Genomic DNA, 21790 nt, shown 5'->3' with positions numbered 1-21790 from the left:
GTGTGTACATGTATATGTGTGCCTGTGTGAGTATGTGTATGTATGTGTGTGCACACATGTGTGCATGTACATGTGCATACATGTAAGTGTGTGCATGTGTGAGTGTATGTATGCATGCATGTATGTGTGCACAGATATGTGTATGCTTGAATGTGTGTTATTACTGTTTGTAAATACTTATTGAGCCTTAAGATTCCATACCTTTTATGACTTTTCCTTGTACATGAATGTTCAACTAATCAGAAAGTAAAATAGTTATTCCAGAAAGCAAAAGGATAACCAGAAAGCTTCATATGAAGTTACCAAATTGCTTATGAAATACTGAGGCCTTTTTCTCACTAAAACAAATTATAAATAGTTACATTTAAACATGACAACTGCAAGTCTCCCTTTCAGTTTCTTAAACCTAACACAGTTGTGTGATTTGCATGCAGGATGTTACTAAAGGTATAAAAGTATCCAGCATCATCATAGAATTTTACTTGTGCAACTGGGTCAAAGTTTAAGAAAATATTTACTCACTTTAACAAATATAAATATGTTGAATACTACAAACCATCAAGATAATTTTTATTTGTGTATATAGTATATTTTTTTAAGTGATTTAAACTCATGTTTTGATAATGTACTATATATCAGGGTATCAGAAAACTGAAGAAGGTAGTTAAAAAATTGGATTACAACTTGTTTCAGTTTAAATAGAAAGTGTTTATCTAAGTTTTTGAATTTGAAATTTATTTATCAAGTAAATTAAAAACTATACTATTAATATTATTAAATCATGATTCTATCTATTCTATCCTTTATATATGACATTATTTTTGTGTATGGGTTTTTGTCTGCATGTATGTCTGTGCACCATGTGTGTGCAGTGTCTTTGATGGCAGTCTTTCCCTGGGTTTGGAGATATGGACCATTGTGAGTTACCATGTGCACACTGGGAACTGAACCCGGGTCCTCTGGTAGATAAGCAATGACTGTTAACTACTGAGCCATCACCTCATCCCTTTTTATTCTAATTTATTGTTTTCCAGCATGTTGTACAGTACAAATTAAAGTGAAGGTAAATACCAATAAGTAAAATTGTTCAGTCGTTAGTAACACTTTTGTGGTTTTTTGCCATTAGAAATTATATTTATGTTGTATATTTTTAGTTAACAGGGCTTTGACTTCTCTTGCTGTTACTGTAATCTGTGTCATAGTGAGAAACTTTATCCTCTTTGCCCTTCAATTTCTCAATTGTAAAACAGCACTTATAATAATACAAATCCATTGGCTCATGTTGGTTTCAGTTGGACAATGCATCTAGCTAAAGCTCTCTGCAGTGCTAGAGTCTAAAGCCTTGCTACTGACAGCCCACTCCCAAGTCTGGAAAATTTACTCCAGCCTCATGACATGTCTGTCCTAAACAGATTCACTTGGGAAGTAGCTAAAAGCACCAAAGTATGCTGTTGTAAAGTTATGTTAACTTCAGTAAATACCTCTGGTTAGAACTGTCATCTGCCTTCTAACACTTGTATTAACTGTGAAATGGACTTACTCAAGAGTCATGTTTAGCATAATCCAATTCACATTTCAGTACAAGATTATCCTAACAGAAATAGCAAGTGCGTATATCAAGAAGAAAATGAGATCCTTAAATGATAGAAGTCATATCTATATCTAAAAGGTAGATTTACAAAATTCCATCCAAATTGTGCCCTTTATTTTTCAAATCGTGCCCTTTAAATGGAGGGAGTTATTAAACAATTTGTGGGGACCAACTTCTTTGAGTGAATAAGTATAGTGTTCTAAGGTTAATATAAAAATCTAAGAAAAGTCTATGAAACCACTGGCTTTGGTTCATAATGAATCTAAATATATCTTAGGGATACATAAATTGAATTATAGTTTTTGTCTTGATTTAGCCTTTTGAATTTGAGAGGTGATTATTTTAGGATATTAGATAGCCAAAGAAAATGGGCTATTTTGCTAGAAAATTGTTTTCTGGATTTGAATCAATGTCTTGATTTGAAGCTTTCCAGTTATATAGCCTGCTTTTTAAAAACATTTTGATCTGCTGTTTGTGAAGCATGCTGTATAGCATTAGTAAAAGTAAATACAGCCTTAAGAATGTGGAGATTTATCATTTCTTTTCTTTTTATCTTTTTTTTTTTTTTACAACATCCGACTTGTTTTTATCCTACTATTAAGTGACAAATTTGAGCTTTCTTTTAGTTTTAAGTGAGTAAATGTTTGTGAATTGATGAGTACTTGCAGCCAACACATGAATGTCAAATAGCACACAGGCAAATGGGAACTACCTAGTCAAACACGCCCGCACCACACAGCTCTTTCCTTGGCAACACATAATGACGTCACGTGGTCTCAAGGCTCAAGAGTGATGAGATGCAGGATGGGAAAAAAACGAATACGAGAAAGGATGGGATCTGTGCCACGTGAGACAAAGAAAGAAAAGAGCATCCACCTTGGAGGCTCAGTGCACTCCCATAGTCCTGTGCGTGGTAGTTGCTGGTTGTGTCCACGTCAGGGAAAGAGGCACTGTGAGGCATTCTCCCACAATCATTTTGGTACAGGGGACAATGACTAGCACCATCTGGAGGCAGTGGGTGGAAAGGCTGGTGCATGGGGCTCCTTTTGAGAGCATGAAGAGATGAATTTCTTTCAGGAATCTGTGGCAGCAGTTCACTGATAAGCCTGTGCAGGATGCTGTTGTCTGGCAAGCTTCCCCTCCGCTTTTCGGCTTTTATTTGGTCGCAAATGTCTTTAAGGGCAGAGTCCAGAGCCTCAACTACTGAGGCTTTGCATTTTGCCTGTTCAGTCTGTTTTTTGGGAGTGAGGATTTTTTTCCTTCGGAAAGGCACAGGGCTAACTAGAAATGCAAGCTTAGACAGGCCAGGATCCATTTCTTGCCTTCTGGGTCGGTCCATGTTTTCATGCTTAGCTCTTTCGTGTTTTAGCATTGTGGTAAATCGAGTGTAAGAAGCCGGGCATCGGCCTTTGCAGGAGCTGATGAGGTGTCGGTGATGGTGGTGGTGATGGTGGTGGTGATGGCTGGATCCATAGAAGCTTTCAGAGGATGTGAATGAAAAGTGGTCGAAGTCACTTTCACTACAAAAGGACGACCCTTCGACGTGAACGTAGTCGCTGTGGTCGGACACAACCCCATCTTGGTCACTGTCGGAAAACTCCATGTGTGTTCTAGGTTGCTCGTCGCTGGTGACCTCGATGTGGATGGGCACCAGGGTGTTAGACTTGCAGCTTCGTTGACCCTGAGAAGGGTGTCGAACCTGAGTTTCTTCCTCCAGCAGAGACTCGATAGAAAATCGCCTCTTGGGACACAAACCGTTTTGTGGGGGTTCTAGGGTTATAGGAGATAACATTTCATCTCCTAGATTGGGCATAGACTTCGACTTCTGAATCAGCTTTTCAAATTCCGAAATGCGAGTGGGCACCACGTCCCTGGGTACCTCCTCGGTGGAAGACTGGCTCCATCCGTGCAGCAGCCCCCTGTGCTGTTGCTCCTTCTCGTACTGCAGGATCCTGGATTTCACTGAGCAAATGACCTCTGAATTCATCAAGTCCTTGCGGTTGATGCGATGCATTTTCTTGTACATTTTGAGGAAGCCTGGGGCATTATGGGCTGACCTGTGTTTGAGCCTAGATCTGCTGTTCCCGCACACTTCCTGGATGTAGGGGGACGCCCATGTCATGGGGCAGCTCTCTTTGGAGTCTTCTTCACACAACAGAGAACCCATACTCTCTGACTTGGTTTTAGGGTCTGGGAAGCTGTCGCAGTCGTCATTCAGGAGATCATCGCAGCTACGTGACTTGATTTTGGGGGAAACGGTCTCTTCAGTGCTACTCCAGATCTCTGCATTTTGCCGGGCCATTTGCCAGCCATTCTTGAAAGTGATGGCCCTTTGCGAGTCCCCGGGGACATCCAAATGCTGTCTGTAAGCGTTGCAGCACTCTAACTCACCAGAGGGGGTGCCATTGAGCCCCGAGTAACTGCAAAGGGGCGGACACATTTTGCTATCATCCCCACCTTTCAGTCCAGAGCGGCATGGCAGGAGAAAGACATTTGGAGAAGTTAAAAGGTTCGCAGAGAAAGGAGAGCATGTCAATATTAGCACAGCAAAGAGAAGGCAGTTAGTTAGTGTGGGTTTAATATAGGCCACCTTCACACACATAGCTTTAATTTCAGAGGGAAGCAAGATAATATTTTTCAGTGCAACTTTGTAGACATTACAGTGAACACAATCACACATGAAATGCACTTGGTATAGCTAACACGTTTCTATTGCACAATTCAATTGTCTTTTAGCCAGCAAGCCATGTCCAGACCATAACTCTATCTATAATGCTAACACATGACATTCTCTCTCTCTCTCTCTCTCTCTCTCTCTCTCTCTCTCTCTCTCTCTCTCTCTCTCTCTCAACAATGTATACATTATGATCTTTCCAAATTGTCAATTCATTCAGTTAATATGTAATGCTTGGGAAAGGAAGTTGATGTAAGAAAAATACTTAAAATTAGCAGGATTCTTTTACAATTTGGATTGTATCTGAGAAAGATGAATCCACAACATTTCATGACTGACTTGTTATTTAGGGTATTTGCTGGCATGGCTGAGCAGAATATAACGAAGGTGTGTTAGTTAATGAAGAAATCACTTTCTGAAAGTTAGGTCTTAGACAGGCCAGCTGCTTACCCACACAGAGACCAGTCATCATAAACAGTGTCTTTTGCACACACACCAGCTACTGTTTCCCTTTAACCAGTGCATGGCAACAGTTTTAGTGCAACAGTTGTTATGTAAACCTGACTCTGCCCACCTTCACAGACACCTCCCTTACAACTCATTTTCTTTACATGCATTTAAAACCCATTCTGTCCTGTTTCAACTCCTGGACACTGGAGGGACCCCAAATTTGGCATGCTCCTGGATCAATAGATTATGGTTCAAAAGAAATTAAAAGGATCCAAGTAATTTACCAGAGACCCAAATGAGCCACCGTGTCCCTTCAATGTGTAGGTTACTACTGTATTTTCAAAGCAGAGACAGGCCATCTGAAAAAGTGGCTAGTCTTCCTTCTTTCTTTCCTTCCTCCCTCCCTCCCTTCCTTGTTTTTTCTTCTCTCTTATGTATGTTACATGCATGTGGAAGTCAGAAGACAATGTGTGTGTGGAGGGGGGTGTGTCTGTTCTCTCTTTTATCAAAAGAGTCATGATCATACTCAGGTGGTCAGGCTTGGTGGCAAGTGCCCTTACCCAGTGAGCCATCTCACGGTTCATGGCCACTCATTCTAAGTTTTGAACTTGAGGCTTTAAGCCTATATGTACTTATTATGGTAATCCATTGTGGACCACCGTGTTACATGGGAGAACGTGATGCTCCATCATACAAGTGAAGGTTGAACGAGATCGAGTAAATGACTAAAGGCATGACTTAAACAGATAGCTTTTTAATCCAGAATTAAAGCGTCCCATTGCATGTCTTAGGCCATATTTTTCTGTTGCTATTTTTAATTCTTATTCTACAAATTAATTATTTATAATAACATTAGAATATGTAAGTATGGAAAAGCCTGCAATTGCTATTTCTGTAAATATGACAACATATTGTTTAATACTTTGGGGTTTTAAAGAAAATAAGAATAACTATTCTGTTTTTGAGAAAATAGTAACCTGTTAGTCTGAGCCCTTTTTATTTTTTTCCAGACAGGGTTTCTCTGAATAGCCTTGGCTATCCTGGAACTCACTCTGTAGGCCATGCTGGCCTCCAACTAACAGAGGTCTACCTGTTTCTTCCTCCCACATGCTGGAATTAAAAGCATTCACTACTACTGTATGGCTTGATCTGAGTTCTTTAAGACACTCAAATGGCTCACCAGTTTGTAGTAGACTGAGTAGGAGTAATGCTTTGCTGGGAAACTGTATGTGCTTCAGGACACTACAAGTAAGGACAGCACAGGCCATGGTCACAGGATTGGCCTGTCCCCACACTCTGGACTAAACTGTGAACTAGCAAGCTATGTTCATTTATCATTGCTCACCTTGTGCTCTCGAGGGAGAGGAAGGAGAAGAGCTAATGAAAGACTTTGTAAAGGTGGAACTTGATCCTGGGAGGTCCGCCCGGCCAGGGCTGGTCCTGCTCGAACTCTGATCCCCCAAGCCCCGGAGTGGGCCCACTGCAGGTTCACTCTTTCTCCGTTTCCTAAAGTCACCGGCCATGCTTGCAGAGCTGATAACAGATGGAGTAAGTTTGGTTGGCTTTGGAAGAGGTTAACACATGCACAAGAAAACTGACGATCACATCAGACAATGACATAGCACCTAACCTCGTACTCACAAAGCTGCGGAGTGAGAAATGGATTCCTCCACATTCAAAATACATTCTGTAGGAGTGGCCTTTTAAAAATGCATGGATCTCATTTTTAAAGGGAAGTTTCAAGCTGCAGACTATCTGACTGGACTGTATAGACTCTTTATAACCATGGATTAAACCAACTATGCACAGGGAATATCAAGGGATTGCTGCTGAACATGTACAAAGTTGTGCTATTATTTCCCCAAGTGATCCATGATAACAGCCACTTGTTTAAGTTTTACTCATTTTTATTTTATGTGTTATGAGGGTTTTGCTTGCATAGATATCTGTGTACTACACTTAGTACCTGGTGTCCATGGAACTCAGGAGAGGGCAGAGGATCCGGTGGAACAAGAGTTACAGATGGCTGTGAACCGTCGTGTGGGGGCTGGGAACCTTTGCATGAGCAGCAAGTGCTCTCATCTAGAGCCCTCTCTCTAGTCCCAATATCCCCTTTTAATAGCATCTGTGTTGCATGAGGCATTATACACATTTCAGAGTATACAGGAGGCTATGAGTAGGTTCTCTGTAAGTATCATGTCTTTCAGAGGTGGTAGATTTTAGAATCCATGGTGTATCCTAGGAACCAATCCTCTGCAGAGATCAAAGACAATCGAGCAGAGCACTCCTCTGTACCCTCCCCTTTCTTTTAAGCTGCTGCTGCTGCTGCTTCTTTCCTTCCTCCTTCCTCCCTCCTCTTCTTCTTCTTTCTCTTCCTCATCTTCCTCCTCCTCCTCCTTCTTCTCATCGTCTATGGACACTTGTAACAGCTAGTAGCCCTATCTGGACATGCCATCTCTCAAAGTCTGTCGTTGACATATCAGGTTCATGCCATCCTTAGGGATTTATAATGTGTGATGAGGTATGTCTATTATGAATGTGCCTTGTAGCAGACTTTTACTCTCACAAAAGATCCCTTGAGTAACCTTTTCTAATCTGTCCCTTTTCTCTTTATGTTTCCTAAAAAATCATAGAGAAGCCCCCTTCTCTAAATGCTACATAGTTGGAACCACAATATGCAATCCTTTCAGGTTGGTTTCTTCTCTGTAGTAATTTTTTTATCCATGTCCTTTAAAAAATAAATTATTTTGTGGGGCTGAAGAGATGGCTGTTCCAGCACCCACACTTGGCAGGTGTTTATACATTTTATCACAACTATTTGTAACTCCAGCTCCTTGGGCTCTAATGCCCTCTCCCTGGCTTCACAGATACCTGCATGTAACTGATGCACACACATGCACTCAGGCACACACACATCAAAGAAAACAAACACTGTTTAAATTTTTTACTTTGTTAAAGCATCTCATGTCATCTGGACATGAGGCTAAAGATGACCTCGAATTTCCGACTGTCTACTTATCACGTGGTGAGATCACAGGTCTGGGTCACCATGTGTCGTTTTTATTGTGGCATTGAGGACTGAACCAAGGGTTTCACACATGGTAGGTAAACACTCTACCAAGTTTATTATGTCTCAAGCTTTATCTGTGCCCTTTGGTCTCTTGATAGCTTATATCTTTTTATTGATGAACAATATTCTATTATATAGATGGGCCACAGATTCTTTTTTTTTTTCCTGAGACAGGGTTTCTCTGTATAGCCCTGGCTGTCCTGAAACTCACTTTGTAGACCAGGCTGGCCTCAAACTCAGAAATCCTCCTGCCTCTGCCTCCCAAGTGCTGGGATTAAAGGCGTGCGCCACCACCGCCTGGCATGCTACAGTTTCTTTACTCGCCCACTTACCTAAGAAATAACATCTAATAACATCTTCATGGACTCTAGGACTTGGCAATTTTGAAAGAATTGCTGCAAACATACAAATGCAGGTTGGATCTCTCTCTCTCTCTCTCTCTCTCTCTCTGTGTTTATAATCACCCCTTAAAGTACAGATTTCTGTGCAGTGAACTTACTGTTCTTGAGAATTCAGTGTTATGATTTCTATTTGAATCATGTTTTTTTTTTAATATATAAAAATAGTTCTGACAACATGAATCTATCTAAAAAGAAAGTGCCAAAATAGAAGAAAGGACCATATAAAAGGAAGCCATCTAGTAAAAGAAGTCTTTTTTACCTTAAGGATTCTCTTTTTCTTTCCTAATGTGTTCAGAAGAATTCCCATATTGTCTATTTAAATCATGAGTGATTAAAAAAATAGAATCAGCAAGTAAACTGTCAAAAATTCCTTTCACACAGTTGTGGAAAACGGTGTTGATGGTTTATAAAGAAAGGGAGGGTTTTTTTTTTTTTTTGATCATAGTTTTGAGTAGGGTATCATTTAAGAAAAGCATTTACAAGTGATTGAATACACACCATGAGACCTGGTACTTAAAATAAGAATGCGACTTAAATGATTATTTAATGAAATGAGTATTTCAGCAGGGAAGGTGACTATTGAAAAAGCAATTGCTGGCACGGAATATTCCGTTAGTATGATATCACCAGATCCTTACCTGCTGGGTCTTTCCAGGCTTCTGTCTATGGAGGACTGATAGATGGAGACCTGGTAACACAGAGGAGTAGTCCCATGAAAAGAATTACCATAGCAAATTTCACTGATTTGTCACCATTGAGTTTTGCATTCTAAAAGGAATACTCTAAAATATTGCAGTTAAAAGAATCATTTATTGTGATTACGAAAATGTCTTTCCAAAGAGAAACCATGTCCAAGTTCTCTTTTAGTAGAACACACTGCATTCTGTGATGTAACACAACTTCTAAGACATACATTTCATCAGGAAGAAAAAACAAACAAACAAACAAACAAAACAGCAACATGATCACCAGGAACACAGGACTGAAGGAAGGGGCTAAGGTGTCTTCAGCTTTAACTTCAGGCTCTCAGCAACTGCTAATTAGGAACTTCTTACATGAAGGACTGGCTTTTATTTTGTGTAAGACAATAATTGAAGTTCACTTTAAATCCTTATAAATCATAAAGTGCTTTATAGTTTCATTGTTAGTGCCAGGTGTTATCTTGAAAATATAGTATACAAGCTGAGCTTGGTAAGCCTTTCCTCTACAAAGGCATATGCCATGACATCTTCATAAAGCTCACAGAATTTGATTTGTAATCACCCTAAATTACCCGAGACTTCAGCCTGGTACAGGTTTATAAATCTTGAGCAATTTGAATTAAATTTATCTTAAATTCCTATATGTAGAAATATTTTATCAGAATATAAAAACCTATTTAGATGAAATAAAGACCTCACTGTAAGTAATTTCTACTATTCTTTCTCATTAACTGGCAAATATTGTGAGTTTCCCATCAAAGCACTAGGCTGTGGCTTTATGATTCTTATGTAGATCAGTCTGACAAGCGTTCTACCTAAAGTTTATTTTAATTATATATTACTGATTGAGAATGGAATCTTACCCATAATCAAACAAAAATATCTATGGCACGAATCTATTTCTTCTTTTCTCTAGACAAATTAAGAATAGTTAATATTTGTACCTCTTAGAAAATTCTGAGATTGCTATGTTCTCAGCATACATAGGAAAAGAAAGAGGCTCTGCTATGTTCATAAGTTCACATGATTATTTGAATTTGTGTGAATTGGATACAAGAAAGTAAGGAAAGCATAATATGGAAGAACTGTAACAAGTAAAATCATGTTAGGTAATTCTGCATGTTTGCAGAAATGGCATTAGGGAGTGAGTGTCAGAGCAGTGCCATCTGCAGGTCACAGGTTTTATGGGACAACCTGACACACAGTTGGCCACTAAAAGGGTCAAATTCAGATGCTCTTAGAATATTCCTAGAAAGATCAGAAATATGAACCCGCAATGATGATAGACATAGACACTATTATAGTACAAAATAAAACACTGTATGAGAATTGATAGTATTTCAGAGTTAAGACAAACTGTAATGATTCTTCCTTGTTCTGTTTTTTTTTTTAATATATTGCAAACAAGATAATACCAGTTTAAAAAGATTTTTAAAAGCACAGTTTTGTGTGTGTGTGTGTGCGTGTGTGCATGTGCACCATGGTATATGTGTACTATGCTATGTGTGTGGAGGTCAGAAGACAACCTGAAGAAATCAATTTTCTTCTTACACAATATGGATTCTGGATATTAAAGTCAGGTTAGAGCTGAGCCATCTTGCGGGTTCAGAAAACCAGGCTTTGACTTTGTATCGTGAGAGAAAGTTCAGTTGCCAATTATAAAGGAATAATAAAAATAGATTAATACTTAAGGTGAAACCTTGTATGATTATTATAACACTCCACCTGAAAAAAAAAAAAAAAAGAAAGAGTCCCCAGAAAAGAACTAGCCCATTTTACCCAACACCATCTATCCCTCATTTGCACAGGATGGCTGTTTTAACATGATAGAAGGGCATTTCAAGGACTGGCAGACATTAAATCACCATTTCTGCTAGGTAGTCATTGATTACATTCTGCAAACAGGTCCTTAACTCATCTTTGGTGAAATGGCTCAGTGGGTAAGAGCACCCGACTGCTCTTCCGAAGGTCCAGAGTTCAAATCCCAGCAACCACATGGTGGCTCACAACCATCCACAACGAGATCTGGCACCCTCTTCTGGAGTGTCTGAAGACAGCTACAGTGTACTTATATATAATAAATAAATAAATCTTTAAAAAAAAAAAGAAGTGTTTCAAATTAGCAACATATGGGTTTCATTCTGATATTTGCAAACAAATGTCTCAGTTACATTTGATTTAAAAAATGTCATTCGTAGTATAAATTTGATAAAATCAGGTACTTGATAAATTATAGCTTAGGAATTACCTAGTAATTTATACTTTTTTATAGCAATCTCATACAAATATTTTAAAATACAGATTCTAAATACCTATGGGAGTCTTTCTTCTTACACGCTGGAAGGCTACGTTCTTAAGTTAGCACCCTAGTTAACAGGCTATTAAAGTCACTCCTATGTCTCAAGACACAAACACATATCTTAACTGCTTTCAAACTGCTTCTTATTAATGCCGTGTTCTGGCTCCTACCTGAACATAGAAAGTGCATCGTTAAGTTTTCCCCATCTCCGCCCTCAGTAACTATATTGTGTAGTGTTAATTTCCAGAACCCATTTTATACAAACTCAATAATTAAAATAAAATTGTTTCTAGAATTGCTGAGCTTTAAACACATCTACTGGGGATGGTAAAATGTGTGGTTCAAAGGAAATAGCTCTGAAACAAAGGCCGAGCAATTAGTGACTTGTTCTCTCAGCAGCCATCTTAGGAGGCAAGTGTAGATACATTCCTTAAAGTTATTCCATTCCACTTTTCTTAGTTAAAAACCCGAACAAACAGTGAATTAAAGATGATGTCTAAATCCTGTTCCAGTTCTCAATGAACCAATTACTTTCAAAAATCCAGAAATACCTGCTAAAAATACCAGAGGGGAAAAATATACATATTTGTTTTTCTTTTTATAAAATGATGACTAATCCATTTAAATACATCATACTGAACTTAAAAAAGGAAAGATATACTCAAGATGATAAAGATATCCCTTTGCCCGACTGGATTATAAATCTAATGATAGTCATTCAACACAGCAACAGAGTTTTGGTGTGGCAAACATCATTTTTGACAGAATTAAATTTCAAAATAAATTCTTAGGTTGTTCATACACTGAAACGATAACAAAACGTACAGAATAGAATGGCTTGTTTGATTTAATTCTTTTTAGAGAGTAGACCTTGCTACAAAACTACTTGGAAAATTACTGAACTCAATACTGCACAAAGTTTCTGGTTACTGGATTTGACTTTTTATTTGATTTTTTCCCCCAGCTACTTCTCTGTTTTAACATATACCATGATGCTTATTACATGATCTATAATTTTAACTGCAGTTTGAATTTTTGGAAATTTGAATATATCTCCTTTCAACTCCATGCCTGCAATCTGTCCTCTCCACTGAATCAGGACAACCACCCTTAGCACGAGCTCTTGGCTCTTCTCTTACGAGTAGCTTGAATACAGGCTTTGCAATGAAGTAAGGTATTAATTGTTGCATTCACTGAAGAACACACAGCAACCATTGTGACAAAATCAGTTGGTTCTATGCACTTCTATCTTGGCTGCTTCTGAGAGCATCTGACCTGTGGGAGGCCTTTACAGGCCAAGAGAGCAAGCAGGACAATGACATTTCTGCTTATGTCTTCTAAGTGCTTTTCAAAATAATCTTCTGGTTTCTTTGTAGAGGGCAACGTTTGGCTTAGGACCCTTCCTGTTCCTTTTCATACTGTCTTTTCCTTATCCCGGTGAAAATTTGTGTGGCTGGTTGGCTGACTGTCATGTACATTTTTCTTATTTCTAGTTCATGAGTGTTTTGCCTGCATGCATGTCTGTGCACCATGTATGTGCCTAGTGCTGGTGGAGGCCATGAGAGTGTGTTGGAAATGGAATTGTGGATGGTTGTGAGCTGCACCTAGGTGATGGGAAACAAAGGCAGGTCTTGGGCAAGAATAGCAAGTGTTCTTCACAACCAAGTCATCTCTCCAACCCTACTCATAATCGTCCTTCTGCTGAGATTGCAACCAAGTTTTATCTCGGGATGCAGTGATGCCTATCTGCTGTAGTGGCTACCTGGACTATAATGCCAAGAAAGATTAGTGATGCCTGTTAAGGGTGTGGAAGTGGGAAACTGGAGCACACACGTCGGGTATCCATCATCTCTATTCTTGACCAATGTTCAAATCCACAAGTTACAAGCATTTAGGAAAACTAAGAAACAACAATAACATTTAGGAAAATATAAGCAATAAGTATCTGACCATGGAGAGAAATCTAAACTTTGATGGATCTATCTATCTATCTATCTATCTATCTATCTATCTATCACTCTCTGACTGTATATAACACAACATGTGAGGGATGCTTTTCATCCACAGTGGGTAGGTTGCAAAAATGGGAGTCAGGCCATTGGGTTTTCACAATGAATACTTTAACCTAATGAGCCATCTCCAAGAATCTAATCTCTAAGCACAATGAAAAAGTGGTCCTGTAGTAGTACTTTGCTTGGTTTAGAGGAATGGGTAGTTAATATATAAAATGGGTAGTTAATATATTGCCAAAATTATTTTTTTAATTTTCATGCTGCTGAGTATTTTAACTCGAAGCAACAGTTGGAAGATTCATCACCTAGAATTCAGAAATAGTCAAACCCTGCCTAGATAATGCTACTACATGCAACACAGTGATACAAAGAGAGTTTTCAAAACCAGTTGGAACAGCACAGTGAACTATAACAACACAGATGCTCAGGTTGACAGTAACAAGGGGGGAGCCTGGAAAGGAGAGAAGAATTTGTCTTTACCTCGTTGGACACAGCGGAAGAATGATCTTGAACATAATCCAGAGCCTTTTTAGGAGGCTGGGTGTAGATGCACCACAGAAGCAGAGGTGGAGAGATGGGATGGAGGAGAATCAATGCAGCGAGTAATGCACATGTGGGAAAGGTGACAACAGTTAGAACCTGAGTGCCGACAGCATCGGGTACATATAGAGTGACAGGGATGGAGCAAAATGGTGGCCGGGGAGCGGGAGTGCAGCGCTGGTAAATATTCTCAAGCACAGCGCAGAGCTGCCTGTGTGCAGTTAGTAGATTTGTAAGCTCAATTCGTCAGCTCGAAATCAGCACTCCCAGTCTTTGGCCACAGCAGATTGCAGGGTCTATTGAGGAAATGTTGGAGGGGTAAGGGAGAGCATGCTGGTGAGAGAGCCTGTGTGGCTGAGGGGGATCACGGAAAGTGCTGGTAATTTGGGCTCAACACAGAAATTTGCACAGTCTCCAGAAACTACCCAGCAAGAGCAAATATATAAAGCAAAACAGGAGAGCATTTTCCCAATGAAGTAAAATACATTTATAATAATAAGAGGAGATGTCAGAAAAAAAAACCCCAGGAGGAAACAATCCTTTCATTAGGTAGTAGAAATGTCAGGAAACTTTGTTTTATACTCATTTACAGTCACATTTGACACAGTTCAGTAAAACATATAATGAGGCTAACCAAGGCTGCATTTTAAAATATAAAAGGGGCTCACACAGCCATCCAGTAAGGAATAGGTGATCTGCATATTTATAAATCCTTATATGACATGGTTATAAGAAAGAACAGACTCTGAGTTCTAATAATATTTCGAATAAGTGACATGCTAGCTAACAGTTTAGGGGGTATAAAATGCACGTCACAGACAGTTCCCCGAGAGAGTTTGACGGACTAAGGGAAAGTTACTTGGAACCTGAGTTGACCCTGTCCCAAATTGATCAATTAGATCCCACAAGGTCCAAACTGTGGGCTTTCTGAATGCGACTCTAGGGATCAGAGACCCGCTGGCTGCTCATGAGGAAAACACTACGAAGCAGAGTCCAAGCAGGGCTTCATCATTCTCTCTCTTTGTCATCTCTCCCATTCAAAGAATTGTCTTACTGTGAGAATGGTCTGGTAGTACATGATAGAGACACTGCTCAAAGATTGTCTTTGTTGTGTGACAGGCTTAGGTTTAATTAGTGACTATTTTGGGCAAATCCTTTGGCCTATTTGGTCTGTTTTTTCATGGTAGGAGTTGCATCAGGAAGATCAAGTCATTGAGTTGGGGGTCCAAGCACTCTGCAGGGGCATGATAATTTCTCGGGCAACAAGAACTATTGTCAGTCTTACAGACAGCACGGTACTTGTTAAACTAGCCCCAAATGTGCTGTACACATACAATTCTTCCCTAAAGCTGTGCTGATGACCTAAATGTTCCAAGACAGAAACTACCCCAGCAAGCTAGATTTGTAATTAATTAGATGTGATTCTAATACATGATTCGGGAAAAAAACATATTGGAAGTCAATGAACACATTTAGGCATTTGTTACCAAAGCGAATTTGCACAAAGCTGGAACACATGTCTATAACTCATCCAGCTTCTATTTTCGACACGACACCGTCTCCCTTGTGACAATTAATATGCTTTTAAAAAAATCAAACAACATTCGCCTATTTGTCTTACAGTAATTGTCTAGCCTCACTTACCGGGCGTCCAAACTCCAGTTCTGAAAAGAATTTATACCAGGGCTCATTTTCTAAATCTATGTCAGCTGGATTTATGCGACCCGTCTAGAGCAGATGTGAAGGAAAAGAGGGGAGGAAAAGACACACTGAGCGAAGTGAGGGAAAATGCCATGTGGTATGAAAACTCGCACGCATCCACACGCAAACATGCATTGGACTCATCCAGCAAACCTCGGCAGGACAGAAGGGAGGAAATGAAGTACAAGAAGGATATGCAAATGAGGGTCGTGACATCACTGGGGTCCCTATTGCCACCACTGCTAGTTCTTTAGCCTGATGCATGAACTAGGGAAGTTATCCTGGCCGTGATAATGGGGATGGTAGCACATCGGTTTGTGAAGATACGTCCGGCCAAGGCACCAAAGGGCTCTCCTGGACTGCTCATTCCGCTATCCCGAAGTCCCCGGCAGTGGCAGCAGTGGTCTGCATTGTGCAGACATTGCAGATGGGGCAGGCTGGAGCATGGAATGATGGAGATGAGGGTGTCCGGGAGGGAGAGAAGTAGGGTCTAGGAGCAGGAAGAACCCCAGCAGGGACAGGGGTCTGACCTTGCCTTAGCCTCAGAACAAACGCTGAGCTCAGCTTCCCCACCGCATGAGAGAAAGGTGAAGAAGGAAGGCGCTCACCCGGGTGGGAGAGAGATCTGGGGCACTCGGACGGGGTGCGGGGACACAGCTCCTGGGCGGAGGGGAAGGGCTACGCAGGCCATCTGTTGAGGGTGACACTGAGAGAGGCTTCCGGCTGGGTTCCCTGGGAACAGGTGTCGGAGTTGTTGGGAGAGGGGGCTGTAAGAGAGAGGGGGTGAGGAAACACTGGTTCGTTAGAACAGGGGCTCTTGATGGAACCTGGAGGGTACCAGCTGATGTCAGTCCTGGAGACTAACATTTCAGGACCGGGCTATGGCCTGGGTGACTGCGGAGAGCAGATTTCTTATGAATGGCCCACCATAGCAAAGATCTGAAGGTCTCAAGTCTCTCCAATAGTAAAGAAATATCCCATTTTGTGATTCAGTCTCCCCGTTGACTTGGAGCTAAAGAAGGGTGTGGGTAAATTAGGCTTAGCATAGTGGGTAAGGGAGGGAGGGTATGGGGTGTGACTGACTGGCCTGAGTGGTTTATGAGTGTCAGGTTTAAGACAGAAATGCTTGGGTTGTTAACATAAACAGTTGAGAAAAACAAACACAATTACTTTAGCAATAGAACGTAGACACAGCCTTTCCTTAATGGAGTTAACATTAACCCTTAATGTTTTTGTTTTTGTTTTTATTATGATACCCACCAGGCTAGATGCTCTCATGGTGGTTGCTTTTCTATAAAATGATGCTCAAGGTACTGAATGTGTCCCTAGCTACTTCTTTGATATATCTGATGTCCCTAATGAAATGTAATATAGTTGTGTTGTATAATATATTAAGTCAGAAAAAATTCTAAGGAAAGTTACTTGGTTCCCTAAAAGCCATTCATGTCAACCAAGAGAAAAGCTGTGAAGTCCATAGTACCATCTTGGAGGGCTGCTCCCATATTATTCCCTTAGAATTCTTAAGGGGCTCAAGGATTCCTACTGAGTTGCTCTATGACCCTGTAATGCTGGGGCCGTTGATATTTACCACATTAAAAAAATAGGCTATTTTGTCATGGGCTTAGTAGTAGTGAAATATTGTACTGTTTTATCATCTATTACATACTATTACATATCATTCATTACATGCTATTACATACCAGTACATACTATTGTAGTGTTCCACTGACATTACAATGATAGAGTTAATGGTGGTGATTATAAAGACTGCAGAATAACCCTGGGAGTTGCTTGTGACCAATGGCGAGTGAATAACACTTCATAGTGGCGTGCTTGTACCCTGGTTGTTGACATCCCAAGCGGAGTGTCTGGATGGGCACACACAGGAATTTATGTGTATACAAAATGCAACACTGTTGGTCTAGTGCTGCAAATGGCCTTATAGTATTTACTATTACTTTTAGTGTTTAGTCTTTGGCTATGAGGTTTGGTTTTTGTTTTGTTTTGTTTTGTTTTTTTTGCCATCACTAACAGTTGAATCGGCCGTTCAATCAGAACAAGAGCACGTGTTCTGCGGAAGCTCTGAGATATTTACCCTAATTTATGTCAAGGTTACTTTTGGTTTCAAAATTAACAGTGAGATCTGTTAAACAGAACACCTGCCAGTAACCAATTTTCACAGGCTTAAAAGAAACACATGCTTTCCATTGAATTAAAAATTTTGAGCCACTAGTTATAGGAGTGTAAAGATTTTGTTAGTGATGAAATGTTACTTTTCTCCAATTGTTTAGACAATGCCAGCTGTGGTGTATAATTACTTCATAGGTGCTTTTATCTTTGAACAGTTAACAGCAGAGAGGGCTGGTGGCTAACCTTTGTGTAGGTCAGACAGCTATACTATCTCCTTAATAGAAGACAACCCTCAAATTCTTCCAAACTCCATAGTTTCCATTGCTGGATGTTTAGTGTCTATGAATGGTCACTTTTTAAAGTTTTGCTTTTAGCTACTGTTGGGATGACCTACACCCATCTGGAGTGTTTGATTTTGCTGAGGAAAGATAGGAATTTGTCAGAGCAGTGGTTCTAAACCTGTGGGTCTCCTGAGACCAGTGGAAAACACTGATATTTACATTAGGATTCATAGAAGTAGCAAAATTACAGTTATAAATTAGGAACGAAAATAATTTTATGGTTAGGGGTCGCCACATCATGAGGAATTTGAGAACCATTCTTAGAAGGGAAAAGAGTTGCTTCAAACACATGAACAGAACGCTAGGGGGCAGCAAACTTACTAAACAATTAGACAAGCTTTTTAAAGTCACCTTGACTTAAAGGAAATCAATAACAAATCTACAGGCCATATTCTCCTTGGTGGAGATACATTTCTGTAATAGAAGCTGCGGAAAGGAGTAGATAGCTATCCTTCTGCTCTAAATTTGAATCTAGCGATTTCAATAAATAGAAAGGATAGAAAGGGCTCTGTGTATTAAAGCTTCAGTCTATAGTCACAGTGAGCAACCTGGTAAAATCTGTGCAAACAGATAGTCGCACAGAAAGTCCCCCAGATAGCAACAGGTCATCCTTAGCAATTCTGCAATGCTGTGAGTTGTATGCATTTGAGCAGAGCCTTTGCTTTATCGGCTGGGCATGCTGGTGCACACTTGAATTGCAGGTACTTAGGAGCTAGCGGGAAGAGGATGGTGAGTTTGAAATCAGCCTGGGCTTGTCTCAAAAGAACATAAAACAAACAATATCAAGCAAGATAATCCCCAACAAATAGACACCCCTCAAAAGGCCAGACCTCCCCCCAAAGGAGATGCCAGAACTTGAACTGTCTAGATGAATTGTTTTAGTTATACAATAATTGAATGCATCCTGTAGCAATCCAGAACTATTTCTAAAGGATCCAGAACTACTGCCACAATCAGCGACACATATGCAGATTGTCAGATAACGGAGCCCAGGCGTAGGATCTCTGTCAGCACTCCTTCACTTCCCTCACATCAGAGAAACTCCTCTTCATAGGAATCCACCAGGGGACCAGGGGACAGCTACCTCTCAGTGTAATTCCTGCAATGCCGGGAGAGCAGCTTCCGACCAGGGGACCAGGGGACAGCTACCTCTCAGTGTAATTCCTGCAATGNCGGGAGAGCAGCTTCCGACCAGGGGACCAGGGGACAGCTACCTCTCAGTGTAATTCCTGCAATGGCGGGAGAGCAGCTTCCGACGGATGGAATGGCTCTCTCGCTCTGTTTTATTTCTGTCAGTTCACAAACCTAGCAACTTTCCACTCACACAAACCATCCACCTCCAGTGTGAGAAGTGCTTAAGATACACTAACACCAGGGCTCACATGTGATTGCTCTCGAAAGCTCCCTAGACCGCATGGTTTTTAATGTTTCCCCAACGTAAAAGCCTTTTTCTGGTCCTGAGTCTTCTCGCTGGGTGCACGCTTTCTGGGTTACCCTAAACACACTGGAGGACCTGAGTTTGTTCTCATAAATGCTCATCGGCTTTCAAGCTTCAAGGCATGAGTTGCTAGGCTGGGGTTTGTTTTCCCCAGAAAGTACTGTTGCATGATAGGATAATTCTTCATGGGTCAAACCATCAGCTATACCTTCTCAAATTTTTATAGCTTTAACTGTGAGTAGTGATTTCTGTTGTTGAGCCCATAGTCTCTGGTGGTTTAAATTGCCTTTTCAACTCATCCAGTGTGTGTTCCTTTTGGCTATTATTAGATGTAAGCACAGTTACTGTATCAAAGGTAACAATGCCTTAGTGGATTCTTTTTTTAAATTTTATTAAGCATAAAGACAATTAACATGGCTGATTTACAAGTGTATCCAATTCAGATGATCGGTTATGCCTTTATTAATATTATCCCAGTGAAGGTGCTATGATTGTCATATGGAGTCTGTAAACTGGAAATGTGGTCTAATCGGTGGATCAAGTCATTTAACACAAATTTCTGGTGATCACAAGGTCTCTCCTGGATCAGACATTAGGCCCATTTAGTCAGCACTGAAATTTATAATCAAATAAATATTTATGAGCTTCAAAGAAATGAATTTCCTTTTTTGTCTCCCTGGTAAAGTGTATAAATAGATAGGCATGGCTTCAATTGCTAAGGGATGAAGGTAATATCCTCCCCTCCCCATCACCAGGGAATGGGGATTTCTGCTCAAGCAGAACTGCTCCCTCTTAGACGCTGAGCTAGAGCTATTTGTGAATTCCATCTGTGGGTCTTGATGGAGACCCACTGGGCCTCCTAGATAGACTCGATCTCTGGCCACGTGTTTTATCCATCCACTGCAAAGGTAACATCGGTTCCATTCCCTTAGTGACACAAGGAGTTATTTACTGCATAGGTACCACATGCCAGGCATTGAGTCGGGTATGGAAGATAGAGGATGCTCTGTCAGTCAAGGTTGCCCGCTTTCAGGGAGCCTCACGTGTAGTGAGGAACCCAGACAGGTGGACAGGTGAGTGGTAAGGATGTCAAAGTGGGAACTGCAGGTATCCAGCAAGAAGAGCTACAAACCTGCTGCTGAGGGTGAACAAGCCCCTAGGCCAAGTGTGCCTCTGATAAAACTGAGGAGTGGGGAAGAGAAACCTTCCAGGAGAAGGTCTTAAGTAGTGCTTCCCCGAAGAAAGAAAAGACCAAAGCCCTGAAAAAATCAGGAGAAAATGTAGGAGTAGCAGGCTTTGTGTTTTTTTTTTTAAACAAAACAAAACAAAATAAATGATTGGATTTGCTAACCAGGGAAGTGCGTGGGCCACGTCAACCCAGACAAAGGACAATTGTGAACCAGAAGGGCCGTGACATTTCTCCTTGTCAGTAGGAATGTTAAGTTCATAGACAGTGAGGGGCATCCGAGAATGTAAGGAAGCTGACAGGGTTGCTGGAGATGGGGGAGAACAGCATAGTCTATCATTTTAAAAAATTAGAACCGAAGAGAACAAAGGGGTGCTTTCAAAATACCTGGGTAAAAAGTCAGAAGACACGCAGTCATAAGGCCTTGAGATTCAGGCGCCATTATGTCCTCTCAGTTAGCAAACCCACTCTCCTACAGTCTGAGCCTTCAAGGTGCTTAGCTGGCCTCAAACATCCTTTCCCAACTAGATCTTTCTCAACTAGATCTTTCCCAACTAGCTCTTTGGTTTGTTTGTGTTTGTTTGTTTGTTTGTTTTGTTCCAATCCAAAGAGGGATAAATTCAGGATTGACTTTTAAAAGGTAATTGTCTCTCAAAAACAATGATTTAACAAGGCTTGGTCAAAATTATATCGTTGACTCTCTCATATCATTTGCTATAACTCTGGCTCCCAACAAAATGGTTCAGGAAGGATAAAAATGTATGCCCGTGTTCTCATTTCCTTTCAAGTTACCAGTTCCTCCCATTCATCTTTTCCTGTGGCTGAAGAGGTTTACCCATAGCAGAATCTCTGCCCACGCCCATGGCTTCTGACCTCCCGATCCTGAGACCAGTCAAGAATACTCGTCTGGCATTATAGTTACCCTGCACCCAGCTTTCTGGTAAAGAAAGTAACATGAACTTATTATAAGTTAGCCACTAATTATACTATACTTGAAACCAGCCAAATACATTATGGTGAGTACGAGTAGCTAACGGCTTCCTGCTCAGAGGAGATGATGTGGTCGCGAGGAAGTACACCAAGCAAACATTTGCCTCCGCTCAACGGGTTCGAGCACGCGCTAGCTACGTGGCCATGTGGCATTTGGTGAATGCTGCTTCCATCTCCTGATCTGTAAAGTGGGAAGTTTGTACATCTGCTTTATAGGGCTGTTGGGAAGACTCCACAAGATGAAAACATTGTTACCAATTATAGAG

General features: G+C 40.6%; 1 protein-coding gene across 17 annotated transcripts in view; it reads right to left on the bottom strand.

Annotated features, from left to right (window-relative positions):
• Sorbs2 (sorbin and SH3 domain containing 2) overlaps positions 1-21790 on the bottom strand; it is a 200440-nt gene that overhangs the window by 28954 nt on the left and 149696 nt on the right. For 7 of the 17 annotated variants that reach the window (XM_029480970.1, XM_029480976.1, XM_029480977.1 and 4 more), the window contains 5 exons: positions 16048-16206; positions 15383-15466; positions 13679-13735; positions 8825-8874; positions 6061-6248 (listed from right to left, as the gene is read on the bottom strand). In XM_029480970.1, coding sequence (XP_029336830.1) covers positions 6061-6248; positions 8825-8874; positions 13679-13735; positions 15383-15466; positions 16048-16206 — 538 coding nt within the window. Of the gene's footprint in view, positions 1-2467; positions 4049-6060; positions 6249-8824; positions 8875-13678; positions 13736-15382; positions 15467-16047; positions 16207-21790 lie in introns of all 17 variants that reach the window. The other 10 variants (XM_029480975.1, XM_029480972.1, XM_029480973.1 and 7 more) reach the window with 3 other exon arrangements.

Source organism: Mus caroli, chromosome 8 (assembly GCF_900094665.2).
Source record: "Mus caroli chromosome 8, CAROLI_EIJ_v1.1, whole genome shotgun sequence".
In the NCBI taxonomy this organism is placed as follows: Eukaryota; Metazoa; Chordata; class Mammalia; order Rodentia; family Muridae; genus Mus; species Mus caroli.
The sequence above is the reverse complement of the archived record's forward strand: the minus strand, read 5'-3'. Positions and strand labels throughout refer to the sequence as shown.